The sequence below is a fragment of the Musa acuminata genome, chromosome BXJ1-10 (genome assembly GCF_036884655.1).
Source record: "Musa acuminata AAA Group cultivar baxijiao chromosome BXJ1-10, Cavendish_Baxijiao_AAA, whole genome shotgun sequence".
Lineage (NCBI taxonomy): Eukaryota > Viridiplantae > Streptophyta > Magnoliopsida > Zingiberales > Musaceae > Musa > Musa acuminata.
The window spans coordinates 1,025,554-1,046,165 of record NC_088336.1 but is presented as its reverse complement, the minus strand read 5'-3'; the positions used below and the strand labels follow the sequence as shown (position 1 = coordinate 1,046,165).

Here is a 20,612-nt window from a genome sequence, read left to right as displayed (position 1 = left end):
TGAGCAGGATGTTTAATGTGCCTCGGTCGACGTTTCGATCCGTTTGACCAGGTGATGTCAGGTCAACCGAGGCGTCATCTGAGGTAGCTGACGTCAACCTGAGTCTTATCGCCATTATTATCCTCATCAATTGCTGCAGCAAAAAAAAAACCCAATGATTTAAGACTTTCAGTTTCGATGACTAATGATTAAATCCTAATGATTTAATCTATAATGAACGTGCTAAGTTTTTCGTCGACACAACAATACGATGAGCCGTAACAGACATAGAATAGGATTTTGAATTTGGGCTTGATTTTGGAGGCCGAGCAGAACTAAAGTTTTAGTTGGATGTGAACCATGAGTTCTAATTGGATCGAGTTCGGGATAAACCACCTCCGACCCATTTACACCTCCGCGGACGGCGGATCACCATGTCCCTCCCTCTTCGACCTTTTCCCAATCCGATCACCTCTAACCGCAGGTCTCGCAGCCGGTGGCACGTGCCATGTCAAGTGGTTCTAAGCCGAAAGTAGCAGTCTCAATCCGAGAAAAGCTTGGAAGGTCACAATCCCCTATTGTCTTAATCGTTACCTCCTCCCGCACCCCAAGCAAACCTTTTATAATCACCACTATCCCCTATTGTCTTAATCGTTCTCTATTCCTTCCTCCCCCTCCACCCTCAGCCTCCCAGACACTGTTCCGATTGTATTCTTGTCACTTCTTCCCCTGCCAGAGACCAAAGCGGCTATCTCAGGTGCTCCTCCTTTCACATTCCTCACGCTCGTCTTACTAATTTGTAGCCTCTTTCTCTTAGATTTGCCCCGTGTGATTCCTCATTTTATTCGATTGGGTTTGTTGGTAATATCTCGTTTCTGTTTTCTTTTAGGAATATCGTCAAGCAGGTCGTCGTTTGGATTATGATCTTCGTGGTTCTTGATTGGGTGCTCATGATGCTTGTTTTTTAATGTTCTACATAAGCTGTAACCATATGTATATAGCAGTTTTCGTGGATAGATCCACTCGTGCGGTAATTCTCGTGTAAGCATTTCGTCGAGCATGAAGTGGCATTGCTTTTTCTAAGATGGATTTGTTGTTTTCTTCTTTCTGTGAACTAAGATTATGGTTGTCGTCACTAGCAATTGTGGTGATACTGTGAAAGAAGCTTTATTGGTCACTTTGCCACGCAACCTGTTATAATATTGCTGTGCGGATACACCCTATAACTGTACTTCGAGTAGAGTAATTTTTTTACTGTGGCAACAAGTCCATTTCCTTGTAATATCTGTATTAAAGTTTATTTCATTGTGCAATGAGGGATAATTGATTTATACATGGTGCTAGACTTTATTATTTACGGCAGTATCAGTAAGTTGATCTGACTCTATTTGTGTTTCTAATTTAGGTGAGACTTAAGTTAATATTTTTTGTGAATTGATAGTGACTCTTTATCTGAAGATGCCCTTTAACACTTTGGTGCTTGGATGATGTTCAAAACCATGGACATAAAAGAAATATAGTTTTCCTACTATGAAGCGGACCTTATGTGTTTTTCAGTAGTGGAGTAAGGTTTGCAATGCCATCATATCATAGACATAGCTGGTTTTGCCTAAGTCGTGCAATATTTTTATTTGTCCGTCGTAAAGGCTCAGCTTCCTCATAACCTTGTAGTTTACAAAAGAGAAGACGGGTTAGTAGAAGTGTTAAACTCGGGACCCAACAAGTAAACATTTCAACAAACATTTGATAGAAAATGCAAAATATGAAGATGAACTTCGTAAGCTCTGAATGATCATATAACAAAGGGTCTAAGACAGTCTGCCGTGCCCAAAAGTCCGCATGAACAAGTGCCCATATGACACAATGACGGAACCAAGGGACGAACCAACCCAAGACACTACCCCAGAGGCCCATCTAGTCATGTGCCACCTAGGTAGCCCCAAGGGGTTGAGATAGCTACCATTTTTGGCCACTATCTACTCATGGAAAACATCTAAAATGACTGGTTGGAGGCCTTGTTTTTGGGCAGTTTTACCTTTGCGCAACGACCACAAATATGCTGTGTTTACAAACCTGAAAAAGCCATAAAATCCAACCAAAATGGAGCTGCTAAGCCTATTATCCCCTTGTAGACTGTTTAATGCATGAACAAAACCAAAGGGCAAGGACATCCATAGACATTACATTGAACACCTTCCCCTTAAACTGTCCGTGACAATCCGGAATGGTATGTTACAAGCACTATTTTCCAGTCTGACAGCTTACCAGTACACAGACCTGTGTAAACCGTGTGGTACATCCGATATTGGACCTTTACCGGGCGGTACAATCCCTGTATCACCCAATATAGGATCGTACTGCCTGGTGTAGAGCGGTATAGGCTCTGAACCAAGTAGTTTCCTTTTTTATTTTGTAAGCCTTTTTAGGCTTTTTTCAAGACTCGTCAAGTAACAGCCTCCTGACACTTGGTACGACATTGGCATGGACCGATATCGTGCTGGTCTGAGCTCTGATGAGTACGATACCAGTATGCAAAACTGCAAACCTTGGTTGAGAGGTTAATGAACTATTTTGTGAATAGAAATTAAATAGAATATATCACATATGTTTTGTTCTACACAATATGTGTGCCCAAATAAATCTCAGGTCGATTTGATCTACTTGTGTTTGTATTCAGGATTTAAAAGCATCTATCTGTGCTATCTTGTAATTGTGTACTGATTCTCATTGATCTGCAAAATTCCTGATATTCATGATTTGCATATGACCTTTTTTTCCATTGGGAGATCCTTGATGCTGAATTGACACCCCTTACAGAGTGTCCTTAGCTGCTATCTGGTCAGGAAATTTTCATCAATTGTGGAGCAGTCTCGGAAGTAATTCAACTATCAAGTTTCTCAGGTTTGGTACTGAATGGGTCATATATGTTTTGTTCTAAACAATATGTTTGCTTAAATAAATCTCATGTTGATTTGATCTACTTGTGTTTGTATTCAGGATTCAAAAGCATATATCTGTGCTATCTTGTAATTGTGTACTGATGCTTGTTGATCTGCAAAATTCCAGATGTTCATGATTTGCAATATGACCTTTTTTCCATTGGGAGATCCTTGATGCCAAATTGACACCCCTTACAGAGTGTCCTTAGCTGCTATCTGGTCAGGAAATTTTCATCAATTGTGGAGCAGTCTCGGAGGCAATTCAACTATCAAGTTTCAGGTTTAGTACTAAATGGGTCACATATGTTTTATAAGTCTCATGCTGATTTGATCTACTTGTGTTTGTATTCAGGATTTAAAAGCATATATCTGTGCTATCTTGTAATTGTGTACTGATGCTCATTGATCTACAAAATTTCAGATGTTCATGATTTGCATATGACCTTTTTTCCATTGGGAGATCCTTGATGCTGAATTGACACCCCTTGCAGAATGTCCTTAGCTTCTATCTGGTCAGGAAATTTTCATCAATTGTGGAGCAGTCTTGGAAGCAATTCAACCATCAAGTTTCTCAGGTTAAGTACTAAATGTGTCCCTGACAAATCATTTGATGCTAGGAGATGCCCACTACGACAGTTGACAAATGTAGTAGAAGAACTGAGACAGGAGCCACAGAGTTTTATTACATCATGTGGCTGCCATGACTGGAGACTTGAGAAAGTGACAATTGCGTCAACAACAAATTTGAATACCCATCAGCAAGAAATTCATGAACTTAAAGCTGTTCAGTGTTACAATATCCAAGAAAGTACTCTCAAGAAATCTGTTGACCGTCCTGCAACTATCCTCGTTTTTGATATTGAAACCACTGGGTTCAGTCATCAAAATGAAAGGATTATTGAGTTTGCACTTCGTGATCTTATTGGTGGCAAGAACAGTACATTCCAAACCCTTGTAAATCCTGAAAAAGATGTACTGAATGCATTTGTTCATGGAATTGACACATCTATGGTCAACAGGCGTGATGTCCCAACGTATGTATCTCTAATCTTGAAGGATTCAGATTTGCTTATCTTCTTGCCAGTATTTATGTTGGAGCAAACAAATCAATTTACAGAATTCTCAAATGTGGACCTCTGGAAGCTGCTTTTATCTAGCAAGTTAAAAATTAATGTTGCTGTTGAGTGTTATTAACTAGACAAAGAATTTTTAACAACATGATTTTTTTAATTAATTGCTTTCATTTTTTTTTATTGTGCTAGAATTAGTAATCATATTGTCTCAATTATTTTCAGTCACATGAAATCAGATATGCATGCACATGCACAATTTATCAGGCGTATGCAGACAATACTGTTCAACAGTTTGGAATATTTGTTTTGATCTTCATAGTTGTAAGCCATGTGCATGATTTGGAAAAGTTTATATTTGTTTTAAGTGATGTTGTATCTTAAGGCTTCATATTGTATGTTAAGGCTCTGTTTGATTTTTCTTTTTGAAATATGCATTATGTAGTGGGTATTGCACTTTCCTTTGGATTTTAGTTTAGTTATCTGATCACAGGCAATTTTTTGTTGTCGTTCATCAGTCAAGGAGGTCCTTATTGATGGCATGATACATAAAATCATGGTATCTTGCAATAGAAATATGAAGCAATTACTATAAGACTGTAATTTTGCTTTGTGATATTATGTTACAGCATATTGGAAGTTGTGATGGGAACAAAAATTGTTGTATTAACTAAGGTACTGCATTTATTTTGAGGGCAATCATTGCTGTTATTGTTTTTTTGAAAGATGATTGGCTGCTGATATCCAGCATGTGTAATACATGTGAAAAATGCTTTTGAAGAAACATTTGCTTTATATAACTTTTTCTGAACTTTTGATATTTCATGTCTATGCTGGTGCTTTGAAGAGCTTCTTTAATAAATTTTTTAATTCCTGTATCTTGCTTTCATTATGTTAACATAGATTTAGGGAGTTGCTTCCTGTCCTACTTCAATATGTTCGGAGCCGCCAAGTGGCAGGAAGGCCGGTTTTGTGGGTTGCTCACAATGGACGTAAGTTTGATGTACCTTTCATCATCAAAGAATTCCAGCGCTGTTTGGTGGAGATTCCAGCAGATTGGATGTTTGTTGACACTCTTCCTCTTGCACGCCAATTGATGAAGCCAGATGGTAGGTCATTGTTTTATCTATTTTATTTCTTCTATGGTAAATCTCTTTCCAGTTTAAAATTTGTTGATTGTATTTTAATGCCAATGTACATTGCACGGTTTTTAATTTCAATATGTACTGCTCGGTATAGGTGGTGTACCGGTCCAAGAGCCTCTCGGCATGCTGACCGCCTGCTACCGAGTGGTACCAAATCTTTGCCCTCGTAGCGGGTGATATGGGGCTGTATCGGGTGGTAACTGTCAAAATTTTGACTATTACTGACCTATACCGAGCATTACCGATCAATTTCAACCATTACCAACCTATACCAGGCGGTAACGGTCGAAATCGACCGTTACTGACCTTTTAGCTATTTTAGCTAAAATAGCTGAAAACACTAATACAATATGTATTAGAGTTTTCAGCTATTTTAGGTGTACCATTCGGTTCGCCTTGGCATACCGTCAGTATGCCTCGGTACGTATTGTACTGATCAACACTCGGTATATAAGTACAGATCAAAATTGTGAACCTTGGTTTATTACACTAACCAGAATAAAAGAGTATTTCAACAGAAATAATATACTCCCTTCTATTTGATAACTCCTAGAACCTATAGCTTCAAGAATATGTTCCGATGTCTAACTATTGTTGTGGTCATTATTAAAACAATTAGCTCTTAAATAGACATGCCATAGTTTTTGTCTTATTTAATTAGGTCACATTTAGTTCTTCATTTTACAAGTAAGTTACTAGAAACATATGGCGGTGTAGGTCACAAGCCATAACTATCACTTGAGTTTCTTGATTAGTTAGTGTCATGCAGATTGCAATAACTGTAAAATCTAGAAAGAGTTTTGGCAATTCTTGGATTTTAGTGTATTATTTTAGGTTAAATTTTTTTTTATCTTGATATATGTCAATTTAGGATTATCTTGATATATGTCAATTTAGGGTTATCTTGAAAGTCTATATTGCATTTTTATAATCTGTATAGCATTTCTATTCTACCGTTTCTACCGTCTTGTGCAGTCAAAATTTGTTAGATTTGCTTTGTGAATGTAATTGGCTGATAATCCATGAGAATTGAGACGATACTTCAAATTTCAGAAATAACTTCAAGTTCAATATGTTATCTCGATCTTGATTCTCTTACACCTTTAATCCCCCTGGTGGATATGCCTCTATCGCATAGTTATTCAGGAAATCTTGATAGGTTAAACGTATTTAGGATGCTTTGGATTTGACCAGGGTTAGACAGAATCAGGAGGTTTGGATTAGGCTTATATGGGTTTGGATCATAAATAGGTTAGACGCAATAGTCCCTGAGTGAAAATTTATTCAGCAGGTTCTGTTCTACAACCTTATACAATCAAATCTTGTTCAGATTTGCTTTGTGAATGTAATTGGCTGGTAAATCATGAGTAAGGCCTACAGAGGAACAGAAAATAGTTGGGAAATTAAAACATGACCATTGAGACGGTAATGAATATTTTGAATTTCAGAAATAACTCCAAGTGCAGTATGTCATCTCGATCTTGATTCTGTTATTCATCCTTAATCACCCTTGTGGATATGACCCTATCATGTGGTAATTCAGGAAATCTTGCTAGGTTAAACTCATTCAGGATGCTTTTGATTTGACCAGGGACATCAATACTTGACTTCAAATCTATAAGAACCCAACACGACTAGCGGGTATCTTTTAGGCTTATATGGGTTAGGGTCACAAACAGATTAGACACAATAAGCCCAAGTGGTAAAAAATTTTAGGAATTGGCACAACTGACCTGAATCAACCAATTGATTGTCTTGTTATATGTGTTAAACATGCCATTTTTAGATAAGTTTGTGAATGTTATTATTATAAATAGGTCTTACTGGATTGATTATTGTCTGTGTCAAGTTTAGGTATGTAAGTATTTCAAATCTTGTTAAGAATGGGTTAATCATGTTATCCTTTATGTGATTCACATTGACTGAACTGAGTTCTAGTTTGCTCTTTGACATGATTGATAGATCAGGTTAAGGCATGGTATACTTAAGTTAACCTGAAGTGACCTGTTGACACCCCTAGATCTGACCTGATTTTGCCAAATTTGAGCCTAGCACTAGTTTAGGATTAGTTGAATTTGGAACAGACTCTCAATAAATCACGTGCAACTCTTAGCTCTATATAAACACCAGTGATGTTTGTGCTTCTACTGTACTTCAGTATCTTTTACTGGTTATGGGAAACAAGGAATCAAATACTAATTGGACTGCTACAAACCAAGGATCATTCAGGACCATATAGGATGGTGTTGGTCAGTAAGTGTTTACTATATTTTTTTTGTTGATATCAGGCGGTATGAATCGGTAATCTGATATATCCATATCATACTGAGATAATAGGTCATTGAAAATTTGAAATCAATATCATATCAAGATCTAAATACTTGATGGGGAATCGGGAAATAGCCAAATATATGTCAAGGTTAATCAGTAACTTATGTGATTTAATTGAATCTGTTTTGTTTCTTCTTTAATTTTGCAGGAACAAAGCTTACTTCCTCCTCATTAAAGGCACTACGTGAGCACTACCAAATTCCTTTGGTTGGACCAGCACACAGAGCAATGCAGGATGTCACGACACTCTGCTACGTGCTCCAGAAAATTACTTTCGATCTAAAACTGTCTATTCCTGAGCTCATGGATAGAGCTTTCCGGGCTTCGGACTTTGTGAAACTTCCTCTTGAGAAATAAGATGGAGGTGTCCAACTCAAAAGCAAAACTAAAAACATGCGTTAGTTATTAACCTTAACTCTGGAATCATTGTTGTATCTGTCACCATTCAATAGGTGGTTTCTGGTAATTTTCCTCATTACCATTATGGTAATGAATTTATTTATCATTTCATTTAGTATACCTCCATGATTGAATGAGAATTCTAGTTGTCTTAAATGCTAAAAATATTGTGAGAATGTTAATCCTAAATTATTTTACTCGATATTATTTGTGTGCTCAATTTTCTTGTTGAAAGGAATTTCAATAAGTATTGATAAAATTGGCAAGTCAGCTGGTTTTTTGCCCTTTGGTTTGACCAAAGGATGAATTAATTTAGTCTTATTTTCTTTCCCTCGTTTTGCACGTAAAGACGAACTCGTGACAGAAACATGTCAAAGAAGTAAACCCTTTTTATTAACCCTTATTTTATCCATTTCTGGTACGAACTAACTTGCACGTGGAGAAAACTATACTCACTGTCAATGAACCTCTTTTCAATGATCTACCATGCATATTGTATACTATTTTTCAATATAATTTTTTAGATATTTTACACACTTATGCAACAAAAGATTAGTTACAAAACTCTATATCCACCATCCCGTTCTGTCTATGATTGCTCTAGCTATCTTGCTCTTTTTAAATCATCCCACGTTAACTCAGAATTAGCTATTATAATCATTAAGGAGTAGATTTAGTGAGCGCCAAATATATAGGAGGGGTTACAAATCAGTGGAAAGATTGAGAACACCGTGGTGGTCAAAAATAAACATAATCAATAATAAATATGTAAGTTATCAACTAGAACAGAGGCGTCCATGAATCACCCCGGAATCATGTACAAATCATAAGAACTTGGTTATGCTGATGCGGATTTTGCTGGATGTAGTTTAGATAGAAAAAACATATTCGGAATATGTCAATTTTTAGGACATGCACTCGTTTCTTGGTCTTTCAAGAAATAAAACTCAATTGCATTATCTACAACCGAAGCTAAGTACTGCAAGTGCATGCTGTGCTCAAGTTATATGGATGAAAAATACTTTAAAGGACTATGGAATTGACCTAAAAAACATACCTATAAAGTGTGAGTAGTGCTCACTACCTGTAGGCAGTGGCACCACCCAGCTAGCAATAGCACCGCCAGTTGTCACGGGTGGCAGTCGGTAGCACCGCCCAGCTAGCGGTGCCACAGCCCGCAACCTACCCCTTATAAACCCCAAGTTAGGGTCGACGGTAGAACCAACCCTAACACATTCTACACTCCTCTAAACAGTACCAAATCTCTTGCTCTCCCTCTAGCTACTCCAAAATACCCATCTCCTACTAAATCAGGGATCAATCTCCGACATCCTTTTGAAGATCACTAGAAGGAAAAACTACTAAAGTAATCTTTACACCAAATTGATTCTCCTTTGTATTACTTGTTCTTGCTCCTTTTTTGCCTTTATTATTGTAGTCTCAATGGGTTCTAGAAGAGCCTCTAGGAATAAAGGGAAGAGGAGATTAGATAAAAATTATGACTCCCTACTTTTCGATTCTAATCAACATGCCCTAAAATTTTCATCCATAGAGTCTAGACATGTTCATAAGGGTAAATATGTTCATTTAGACGAAATAAGTGATTTGGAACCTATTCAATGGTTTGCTAATCTAGATATTCTCCCAATCCTTCAAATGAGTGAACCTATCTACCCTAGACTTGTTAGGCTATTTTACAATAATTTACATATAGATGAAGATGAAAGGGTATCTAATTATCTATTAGGACATCATATACCCATTACGGATAAAACCATTTGCAACATCATAGGAATTTCGATAAAAGACAGAGAGTGTTATTTTAGAGGATAATGGGATGAAGAAATAGTTGGGACTATTTACGTTGATGCCTTAGGAATATTTTTTGGCAATCCTAACTTAATGATTCTTCCAAAAAGCTGCGAACATTTACTACCTTTAAGCACCAAAATATTTCATCACATCTTGATAAGTATCATTCTCCCAAAACAATATCATTGTGATGAAGTAAGCCAAATAGAACTAGGTATCATGTATTAGATTATGAAGGGACATAACAATTGTTTTGATTACCTAATCCAACAAAACATGATTAAACTATCAAAAAAGGACATGATGCTTCCATATGGTGGCTTAATCACAAGACTACTCCATGCCAATGATATTGCCATTCCACCTAACGAAGAAGTCATAAAACTAGATAGATTCAGTATCATAAATAGAAATCTACTTCGACGAATGAGATGTACATTCAGAAATGGTATATGAACTAGACTTCCTAGAATGACTGATCCCCTCCAACTTGAACCAAAACCTGAAACACCAATTTTTAAGGGTAATCTATCTCCTCCAACTGGTCCATGAGGAATCACCTCCAGTAGAGCAAGCACCTCCCTCATCTATCAACGACATAGGGACTCGGATGGCTCGGTTTGAACAATGTCAAGATCGACTTGAACAATGCCAAGATCAAATTTTGATTGAGTTACAATAGATTCATCAACAACTCAATACCCTGTTTAGACATTTTGACTGGCCACCACCTGAATAATTAATTATGACTTTTTGCTGATGATAAAGGAGGAGAAATGAATGAATCCCTTTCTTTTATTCTGCTTACTTTGATGTTGTAATCCTATGTTGTTTACCTTGATGTTGTACACTTAAAATGCTATTTACTTTTATGATTGCAATTATGTGCTTTGATTTCCATGTTATCTCTTTAAATGATGAGTATGATGATGCAATATCGTGCTTACTTTGATGCTGAAAATTTCTGTAATTTTGACTTGAAAATGGATGTCATGCCTTGACATCATTTCTATCAACGAATATGTGGTATCATCTTTAGATTTGGTAAATCATGAAGTGCATGATGATAATAAGTTTAAATTATCAATTTGATGCTTGAATTGAAAGGCGTTGAATTCAATAGTGTCTTTTCTCAATTATGACATATAGATAGGGGGAGTTAAGATTAACTCCATCACCAATTGGTTGTCATCATCAAAAAGGGGGAGATTGTTGAATCTTTGATTTTGATAATGAAATCAATTGGTAAATTATTTGATCTAATCCATGTGTTGAGATAAGTGTGCAGGATTAACTATAATAGCAGTAAGGCATAAAGCAGATGATGGGCCGGAGTCGAAGCTCGGACGATATACCGGGAGCTCGCCGAGAGTTCATCGTGAGATCACCGGAAGCACGCTGGAAGACTCACCGAAAGCTCGTCGGGAGATCGCCAGAAGCACACCAGAAGACTAGCTAAGAGTTGGTTGAGAGTTCGCTGGAAGCTCGCCGGAAGACTCACCGAGAAGTTCGTCGGAGGATCGCCGAGTGAAAAATCGACGTACCAGACCATGCTTTCCTTAATCGTAGTTAGAACGATAATTAGAGTTGATTTGGGAGGTAATCCCATCATCTATGTTAGGGGCCAACTGGGCTCAGATCTAGGATGGTTTGGACCGAATACAAGGCCCAACCAGGTTGCTGGACATTGACCAGCAGTGGCACCGCCTCGAAGACCCAGTCTCCTAGGTGGTCTGGGTGGTGGAACCGCCTAGACTAGGCAGTGGTACCACTGGCAATTAATGCTGCCAACGGTGGTACCGCCAGAGCTCGGTCTCCGAGCTCTATCAGGTGGTGGTACCGCCCAGTGTCAGACTACAGGTGATAGTACCGCCCAGTAATGGCGGTGGTACCGCTAGTACCCCGGAAATCCAAGATGATACACTTTTTGGCTCCATTTTTTAAAGCCATTGGGGCCTATAAATACCCCACCCTTTTCTGCATGAAAAGGCACCGAAGTGTGATTATAATCTTGAATCTTTGGGGTGTAAAAGTGCTAGAGTTTTCCTCCTCCCTCTCTTAGATTTGTAACCATTCAAGAAAGAGGAGTAAGGCTTGTAAGGGTTCTCTCCTAAACCCGACAAAAGGAGAAAGAGCTGTAAAAGGTGATTGGTCTTCACTTATTGAAGGAAGGCCTTTAGTGGACATCAGTGACCTCGACAGAAGAGGAATCCGAAAGTGGATGTAGGTCACATTGATCGAACCACTCTAAATTCTGATTTGCATTTCATTTTGAGCAATTTACTTTAACTGCAAATCATTTCATAGCAAACTGCTTCTCCTCATCATCTTGCTTTCACTATGCTTACGCTCTCTTACATTTTAAGTTACTATCTTTCTAAATCGATTTCCATCGAACGTACGAAATATTTTACAAAATCAAAAAAAATTTTGCTGCACTAATTCACCCCCCTCTTAGTGCCGCTCTTGATCCTAACATTCTCTATGCTCTCATACACTTTCAAGTTAAAATCTTTATGAAACGATTTTCATCGGAATCAGGTTTAATCGAAATGAAGACATTTGAAATGGGTCATTTTTCTGCTGCACTAATTCAACCCCCCCCTCTTAGTGCCCTCTTGATCCTAATAGTTGCAACTTAAGAAAATTCATATAGATGATAATGGAGCAGACATATTGACAAAGACCTTACTAAAAGAAAGGCAGGAGATGTGCTAATAGTTGTTCGACATGGTTTCATATTGAGGAGTCATAGGACAACCTCCCTTATGGGTTGAAGGGGGAGGTTGTTAGGCTGACAGCCTATGAGTTTAGCCCATAGTGGGCTTTAATAGCCCATAGCCCACCTCTCTTTAACCTAAAAATCCTAACCATTTTAACAAAAGATGGTGGCGGCTAGGAAAGGTAAAATAGGGCTATGGTGGCTGCAAATAGGGCCAGAATACTGCAACTACGTGATTCGAAAAGTGCAGAGAAAAGAACAGAAAAATAGGAGAAGGAAAGGGAAGAAGACAAGGACAACGCAAAGAGACTATTCTCAATCATCCAGGAGTATTCTCGTCTCAGGTTAGATTAGATCTATAGTAGATTCTTGCTATAATTACTTAGGGAGATTTTGGATATTGTGCACAGTGACGTAATCCTTATATCACAGTTATTCTCTTGTGATTTTTGCTTGTGTTTTGGGCAAGAGACTTTGAGATTTGTACATTTATTATTTTTACAGTGGATTTTCTCTAGCTTGCCCCATGGTTTTTATCTTTCACATTATAGGGGTTTTTCACGTAAATCTTGGTGTTTTATTTTATTATGATTTCCATTTAATTTTGCTGCGTATTACGGCCTGCTATTATTTGTTCAGATACAAAAGTTTCTCTCTTTTTATCCCATCACAAACTTGTGAAGATTGTTCAACGCCCGACATAACCCTAAAGCCCTATCTCTCCTAGTGCCACCTAGGGGATTCTAGGATGCTGAGATGGTCAACGTTTCGTGTGAGGCTACGGTTTGCAGCAAAATAAGCTGTGGCACACGAAAACCGAGCCAATTTGGTTCGACGTGGTGAGCGATCGCACTGTAGTGTTATGAACTATCATTGCTTATATTTTTCAAAGTTATTGCAAGTGTGCGACGACTGTTCATGATATTCTCCTCCACTTAAGCTATTGATGTCCTCATTGTTGCATATTGGAAGGCTTTGATAGCTACTTCTTCATGTCGTAGGGCATCTTCAAGCTCCCAACTAGCTTTGGTTTGGGGAAGCTTTCACCAAACCAAAGCTATGAGAAGTATCTTGTGGATCTAAATGGTAGGCCTTTAAGTTGCTGGCATGAAAAATATTATGAATTTTGAGCCACGCAGTAGTTGCAACTTGTAGGAGACATTGCTCGCCCAACTAATAATTAGGAAGGACCCTTCATACTTGCACACCAATCCTTTGTGCACTTTGTGCCTAAAGAACTGGATTGATGTCACCAACACCAAGTCGCCGACTTTGAACTCTTATAGTTGCTTTCCCAAGTCTGCCCACTTTATCTTTTTAGTTGCCTTCTCCAAATAAGCCCACGCAATATCTACATTTTGGTGTCATTCTTTTGCAAAGTGATATACTGATGGACTACTCCCTATATAACCAATAGCTAAGGTATTATTTGGATCAAGAGCGGCACTAAGAGGGGGAGGTGAATTAGTGCAGTGGAAAACTTTCTCTATTTCAAAAAACTTACTTCGATTAAAACCGATTCCAATGAGAATGGTTTCAATTCAATCTGTTTCGGAAAGAATTTGAACTTGAAACCTTTTGTGAAAGTGCTAGAGAAAATTAAGGTGATTTGTAGCAATGTAAATTGAACAAATGAAAAGCGTCGGTTTCATAAAGTCTTCGTATGATTAAAGCCGATCTCGGAAGATGTTTACGTTAAAGCATGTGTAGACGTAGTTAAAGCACAAAAAGGAGGAGAAGCAGTTTGCTATAAAAGAAAGTTGCTCAAAGTAAATGCAAACCGAGTTTTAGAGTGGTTCGGTCAACATGACCTACATCCATTTTCGGCTTCCTCCTCGAACAAGGTCACCGGCGTCCACTAGAGGCCTTCCTTCAATAGGCGAAGGCCAACCATCTTTTACAGCTTTTATCCTTTTATCGGGTTTAGGAGACAACCCTTACAAGTCTCACTCCTCTTTCTTGGATGGTTACAAGGCTAAGAGATGAAGGAGGAGAACTCTAACTTTTACAACACTTTAAGGCTCAAGAACTCAAGATTTTGCCAATAGGTTTCATGCCCTTTCATGTAGGAAAGGATGGGATTTTTATAGGCCCCAATGGCTTAAAAAATGGAGCCTAAAAGTGTATAATCCTAGATTTCCGGGGTCCTGGTGGTACCAATGTCATTATTAGGCAACACTACCACCTGACATCTGACATTGGGCGATACTACCGCTTAATCTGGGCTGTACCACCGCTTAATAGAGCTCGAAGACCGAGCTCTAGTGATACCACCGCCTGACAGGGGCGGTACCACCATTGGTAGCAATAACTGCTGGCGGTACTACCGCCTGATAGGGGCGGTCCCACCACCCAGAATTCCTGGGAGACCGAGTCTCCCAAGCGATGCCACCATCAACCAGGAATTCAGGGGCCGAATAGGCTACTCCATTCGGCCCAATTTAGGCCTGTAAAGGGTCTAGTTGGCCCCTAATTAAGTTAGTGGAATTACCTCACAATCTTAACTTAATTTACACTCTAACAATGACAACTTAGACATGTTTACTGTACTTCTTGGTTCGATGCGTCAATCGCTCTTCCAACGAGCTTCCGGCGTACTTCTGGTGAACATCCGACGAACTCTCGGCAATGCTCTGGCGGACTCTTGGACTTTATGACGATCTTCTTGGCGAGTTCCGATGAGCTTCTATGGCAAGCTCCTGGACTTCTCGGTTGGTTCCCGCAGAACTTCCAACGAACTCTCGAACTCCCAACGTGATCTCGATCTTGACTCCGGCACAACACCTGCTTTCTATCTTACTACCATTGTAGTTAATCATGCACACTTTTCTTAACATATAGATTAGATCAAACAAATTATAATTGATTTCATCATCAAAATCCGAGATTCAACAATCTCCCCCTTTTTTATAATGACAATCAATTGATGACGGAGTTAACCTTAACTCCCTCTATCTATATGCCATACTTGAGAAAAGTCATTCTTGAATTCAAGGCCTTTGAATTCAAGAGACATATTGATAAGTTAAGTTCATTTAATCTTATTAATACACACATCATGATTCCTATCATGATCTAACATTTTCAAAATGATGTAAAGGCATGACATCCATTTTCAAGTCTGATATTTCAAATATGAAGGATGACAAACATAGCAATTCATCATTCTATGGAAAGATATCAATTTATAAAATTAATGTTAAGCTCTAGATATCTAATTATAATGAAGAAAAGTTAACATGCAAACATTTCAAGTGTAAAATTGCATACATTTATCATCAATTTACCATATTTTGGTATTATTTATCCCCCTTTGTCATCAACAGAAAGAAAGGAGAACAATATAATAATGCAAGTGTGGTAAAAATTCATGTAAAAAAAATCATACCAATCATATTTCAAGCATTCATGACATAGTATCATTCAAACATTAAGGAGATAGCTTTCATTAACTTCTTCCCTTTTATTTATCATCAAAACATTGCATGAAGAAGGAAAGAAAGGAGGAAAATCCATTGAGAACCAACTTTGAATGTAGTTAAAAATGATAAAAGAGTTTCATTAAATCATGCTTCAATTTTCACAAGGATCAAAATATTCATGTGAAATCAAATCCTCATTCTTGCAAGTGTTCATCTCAAAAAAAATTCTTCCTTCATTAAGAAAGAATTCATGTGAAAGAATCATCATAAGAAATCCATTTCTCAATAAAAATTCACAATGGATAAATCTGAGAGAGATGCATTTGTCAATGACTTCTATGTATCAAAAATCATTAAGTGATGGAGCATGGATATGAAATAAACTTGATATGGCATAGACTCATGAAAGCTCCATTTAAGAAATCCATTAAGTGAAAGATAATCAGGAAAAGATATACATTCAATTCATGCATTCGTAAAATGTTGTCATAGCTTTTCATCACTACTTGCATGAGGCAAAATCATTAGTGCTTTGTAGTACTCAAAGATTAAGAATCCGATGTATGATTAAAACTTCTCAATATTCAATAGAAATCATGACCATGAAAGTAAATATGATATTGCATCATGCTCATCATCATAGAAATTTTTAACATCAAAGCATAAAATTTCCAATATCAAAGTAAACATGTTATTGAGGCACACAACCTTATCATCATGTAGAATTCGTATCATAAAATTTTCAGCATAGAATTTAAGAGAGTGATCAAAGAATTAAGAAAGTCTCAAATTTAACAAATTCATGCATTCGGACATATTAACATACCTAACTCTCATCTAATAAAATCAAATTGTTCCTCACTTAAAGGCTTTGTAAAAATATCGGCTAATTGATTTTGTATCAATAAACTCTAGGATTACATCATGATTAGTGATATGATCTCATATAAAGTGACGCCTAATGTCAATATGTTTTGTTCTAGAGTGTCGAATGAGATTCTTTGTTAAACATATTGCACTTGTGTTATCATATTTTATGGGGATATTTTTAAGATGAATCTTATAATCCTCTAAAGTATTTTTCATCCACACAACTTGTGCATAGCATACACTAACTACAATGTACTCGGCTTCGGTTGTAGATAGTGCAACTGAATTTTGTTTCTTGGAAGTTCAAGAAACAAGTGCGTGTCCTAAAAATTGACATGTTCCTGAAGTGCTTTTCCTATCTAATCTACATCCAGCAAAATCTGCATCAACATAAGCAATTAGCTCAAAGTTTTCAGATTTTGGATACCATAATCCTAGATTTGTGGTTCCATTAAGATATCTAAGTTTTCTCTTAACTACTTTAAGATGAGATATCTTAGGATTAGATTGAAACCTAGTACAAAGTTCTACACTAAATATGATATCTGGTCTAGTTGTGGTGAGGTAAAGGAAACTTCCTATCATACCCCTATAAGGTTTTTTATCAAAGCTTTCTCCACTTTCATCAATTTCTAATTTAGTGGAGGTACTCATAGGAGTATTGATAGCCTTTGAGCTATCCATATTAAACCTTTTTAGCAAATCTAAGGCATATTTTGTTTGACTAAGAAATATACTATTACTTAGTTGTTTGATTTGTAAGCCCAAAAAGAAAGTTAATTTCCCCATTAAACTTATTTCAAATTCAAGACTCATACTTTTAGCAAATGACTTACATAGAGATTCTTTCGTAGAACCGAAAATGATATCATCAACATAAATTTGAGCAACAAGAAAATTATTTTTAAAATTTTTTAGAAACAATGTAATATCAACCTTGGCTTTAGAGAAATTATTTTCAATAAGAAATGAACTAAGTCTCTCATACCAAGCCCTTGGGGCTTGTTTTAAACCATAGAGAGCTTTAGTCAATTTAAACACATGATTAGGGAAATTATCATTCTCAAATCCGGGAGGTTATTCAACATAAACTTCTTCGGAAATAAAGCCATTAAGAAAAGCACTTTTAATATCCATTAGAAATTACTTAAAATTATTACTACTAGCATAGGCAAGGAGCATCTTTATGGCTTCTAATCGAGCCACAGGAGCGAAGGTTTCTCCGTAATCGATACCTTCTTCTTAGTTGAAACCTTTGGCCATTAATTTAGCCTTGTTTCTAACCACGATACAAGATTCATCTTGCTTGTTTCTAAAGACCCATTTAGTACTAATAACTAAATGGTCATTTGGCCTATGAATAAGCTTCCACACCTTATTTCTCTCAAATTGATTTAACTTATCTTGCATTGTGATGATCCATGAATCATCTTTCATGGCCTCGTCAATGCATTTAGGTTCAATTTGGGAAAGAAAAGCGGCGTTGGCATAAAAAATTTTAAGAGAAGAACGTGTTTGAACCCTTTAGATGTGTCTCCTATGATTAGCTCCTTAAGATGAGCATCTATATACTTCCAATCCTTGGGTAAGGATGTTTCGGAAGTAGCATCTAAGTTGCTAGATGGAGAAAGGGTTTCATTTAAATTCAAAGCATCAAAATTAACATCATTATCAAAATCATTTTTCTTAATTTTGAAAACCTCATTAAAAACAACATGAATGGATTCTTCTATAATCAAAGTTCTTTTATTAAAGAGAGAAAATGCTTTAGAAATAGAAGAATAGCCAAGAAAAATTCCTTCATCAGATTTAGCATCAAATTTTCCTAAGGCATCTTTTTCATTCAAGATAAAACATTTACACCCAAAAACTTTAAAATATGAAATATTGGGTTTTTTGTTGTTCCACAACTCATAAGGAGCTTTGGTGAGTAAGGGTCTTACTAGAACTCTATTCATGACATAGCATGTCGTGTTTACGGCTTCGGCCAAAAAATATTTGGGTAGGCTATGCTCATTCAACATGGTTATTGTCATTTCTTGTAAATTTTTATTCTTTCTTTCTACTACTCCATTTTGTTGAGGATTTCTTGGAGTAGAGAAGTTATGGTTGTATCCATTAGATTCATAAAATTCTTGAAAATCATGATTTTTAAATTCACCACCGTGATCACTTCGAATTGATGAAATCATAAAACACTTTTCATTTTGAACAAGTTTACAAAACTTAGAAAAATACCTAAAGCATTCACTTTTGTGTGCCAAAAAATAAGTCCATGTGTATTTACTATAATCATCCACGATAACAAATGCGTATTTGCTATCTCCTAGGCTTGATGTAACAATTGATCCGAACAAGTCCATATTGATCAATTGCAAAGGTCTAGAGGTGCTTATTTGGTTCTTAGGTTTAAAGATACATTTTATTTGTTTTCCTAGTTGACAAGCATCACACACATTATCTTTGATGAACTTGATACGAGGAATTCCTCTTACAAGTTCTTTAGATGAAATTTGGGTGATTAGTTTCAAGCTAGCATGACCTAATCTCCTATACCAAAGCTAAGCATTATCATTCAAAACCAAAAAACATATTTCATTGCAAAGATCATTAATGTCAATGGTGTATTCGTTATTTTGTTTTAATACAATCATAGATGTGTTTTTGTATGATTTTTCAATAATGCAAGTATTAGATTCAAATTTAACAATATATCATTTATCAAACAATTGACTAATGCTCAAGAGGTTATGCTTTAAGCCATCAACTAACAATACATCTTCAATAAAGAAGTTGGATTTGTTACCTATGGTTCCTTTGCCAATGATTTTACCCCTGTTATTGTCTCCAAAGGTGACATATTCTTCGTCTATACTAGTGAGCTTAGAGAATTGAGATGGATCTCCGGTCATATGCCTTAAGCATCCACTATCAAGGTATCATCTCTTACTCCTAGCTGTGATAGTATACATTTCTACAAAAGAGGATGATTTTTAGGTACCAATTTGACCTTGGGTGCCTCAAAAATCGATCTAAATTGCATATCATGTTGCATTGAGTTATTTGAGGTTCTTTTAGGAACCCAAATCAATTTATGTTGACTACATTTCTTGAATGGATAATGATAAGCTACATGCCCAAATTTGTAACAAAAGTTACATTTCTTTTGGGGTGAAACATGCAAGGTAGGGCCTTTAACAAAGGTGGATGGATTATGGTGAGAGCTACTCACAAATCGGATTTTGTCTTTTCTATGAACGTGACACTTATTGGCAAGGATCATGTTCAAGGACTTGCTACCAACCTCAAATTTCTTCAAGGTATCTTTGAGTAGCAAGTTTTCCTTTTTGAAGTATTTCTAAATCATGACATTTCATACATGGAGCTAAACTATCATTATGCTCAATTTTTAATTTATCGAAATTACTAACAAGAGAATCATGCTCCTTTTTTAACAATTTATATTTTTTACTAATTGATTTGCATTCATCAAATAAATCATGAAAAGCATTTAATAGTTTATCAAATGATAAATTTGCATCTATTGAACTTGTTACCTCATCTCCAATGGCCATTAGTGCATAGTGAGCAACTTGCTCGGTGTTGATTGGCTCCTTTTCTTTAGATACGCTTGAGCGTCTTCTTCTTTGGTGTTCTCTTCTTGGCTTGGGGACATTCACTCTTGTAGTGTCTTAGTTTCTTGCATTCGTAGCAAATTACTTGATCTTTCTTAGGTTTAAATTTATTTTTGGTGTCATTTTTAAATTTATTTATTTTAATAAATTTTTTGAATTTTCTTGTTAAAAGTGCCAAGTCATCGTCAAAGTCCTCATCACTTAGAGTTTTCTTTAAGTGATCTTCTTATGTTCTCAGTGCTATATCCTTTCTGTTCTTTGGAAGGGTGTCCTCAAGCTCTTCATGAG

General features: G+C 36.7%; 1 protein-coding gene across 11 annotated transcripts; it reads left to right on the top strand.

Moving 5' to 3' along the window:
* Nucleotides 1-386: 386 nt before the first annotated feature.
* LOC135583237 (exonuclease DPD1, chloroplastic/mitochondrial-like) lies at nt 387-8,065 on the top strand. 11 transcript variants are annotated; one of them, XM_065085667.1, is made up of 7 exons: nt 387-736; nt 869-1,020; nt 2,797-2,880; nt 3,046-3,198; nt 3,410-3,952; nt 4,892-5,097; nt 7,613-8,065. In XM_065085667.1, exons 5-7 carry the CDS (start codon nt 3,411-3,413, stop codon nt 7,819-7,821), a joined length of 957 nt encoding a protein of 318 aa, XP_064941739.1. In that variant the 5' UTR covers nt 387-736; nt 869-1,020; nt 2,797-2,880; nt 3,046-3,198; nt 3,410; the 3' UTR covers nt 7,822-8,065. The 11 variants fall into 11 exon arrangements, with proteins under 11 accessions (XP_064941739.1, XP_064941745.1, XP_064941742.1 ...); XM_065085665.1 differs by having other exon boundaries at nt 388-736; nt 869-1,009; nt 3,340-3,952; XM_065085668.1 differs by having other exon boundaries at nt 388-736; nt 869-1,009; nt 2,977-3,198; nt 3,340-3,952.
* The last annotated feature ends 12,547 nt before the right edge of the window (nt 8,066-20,612 follow it).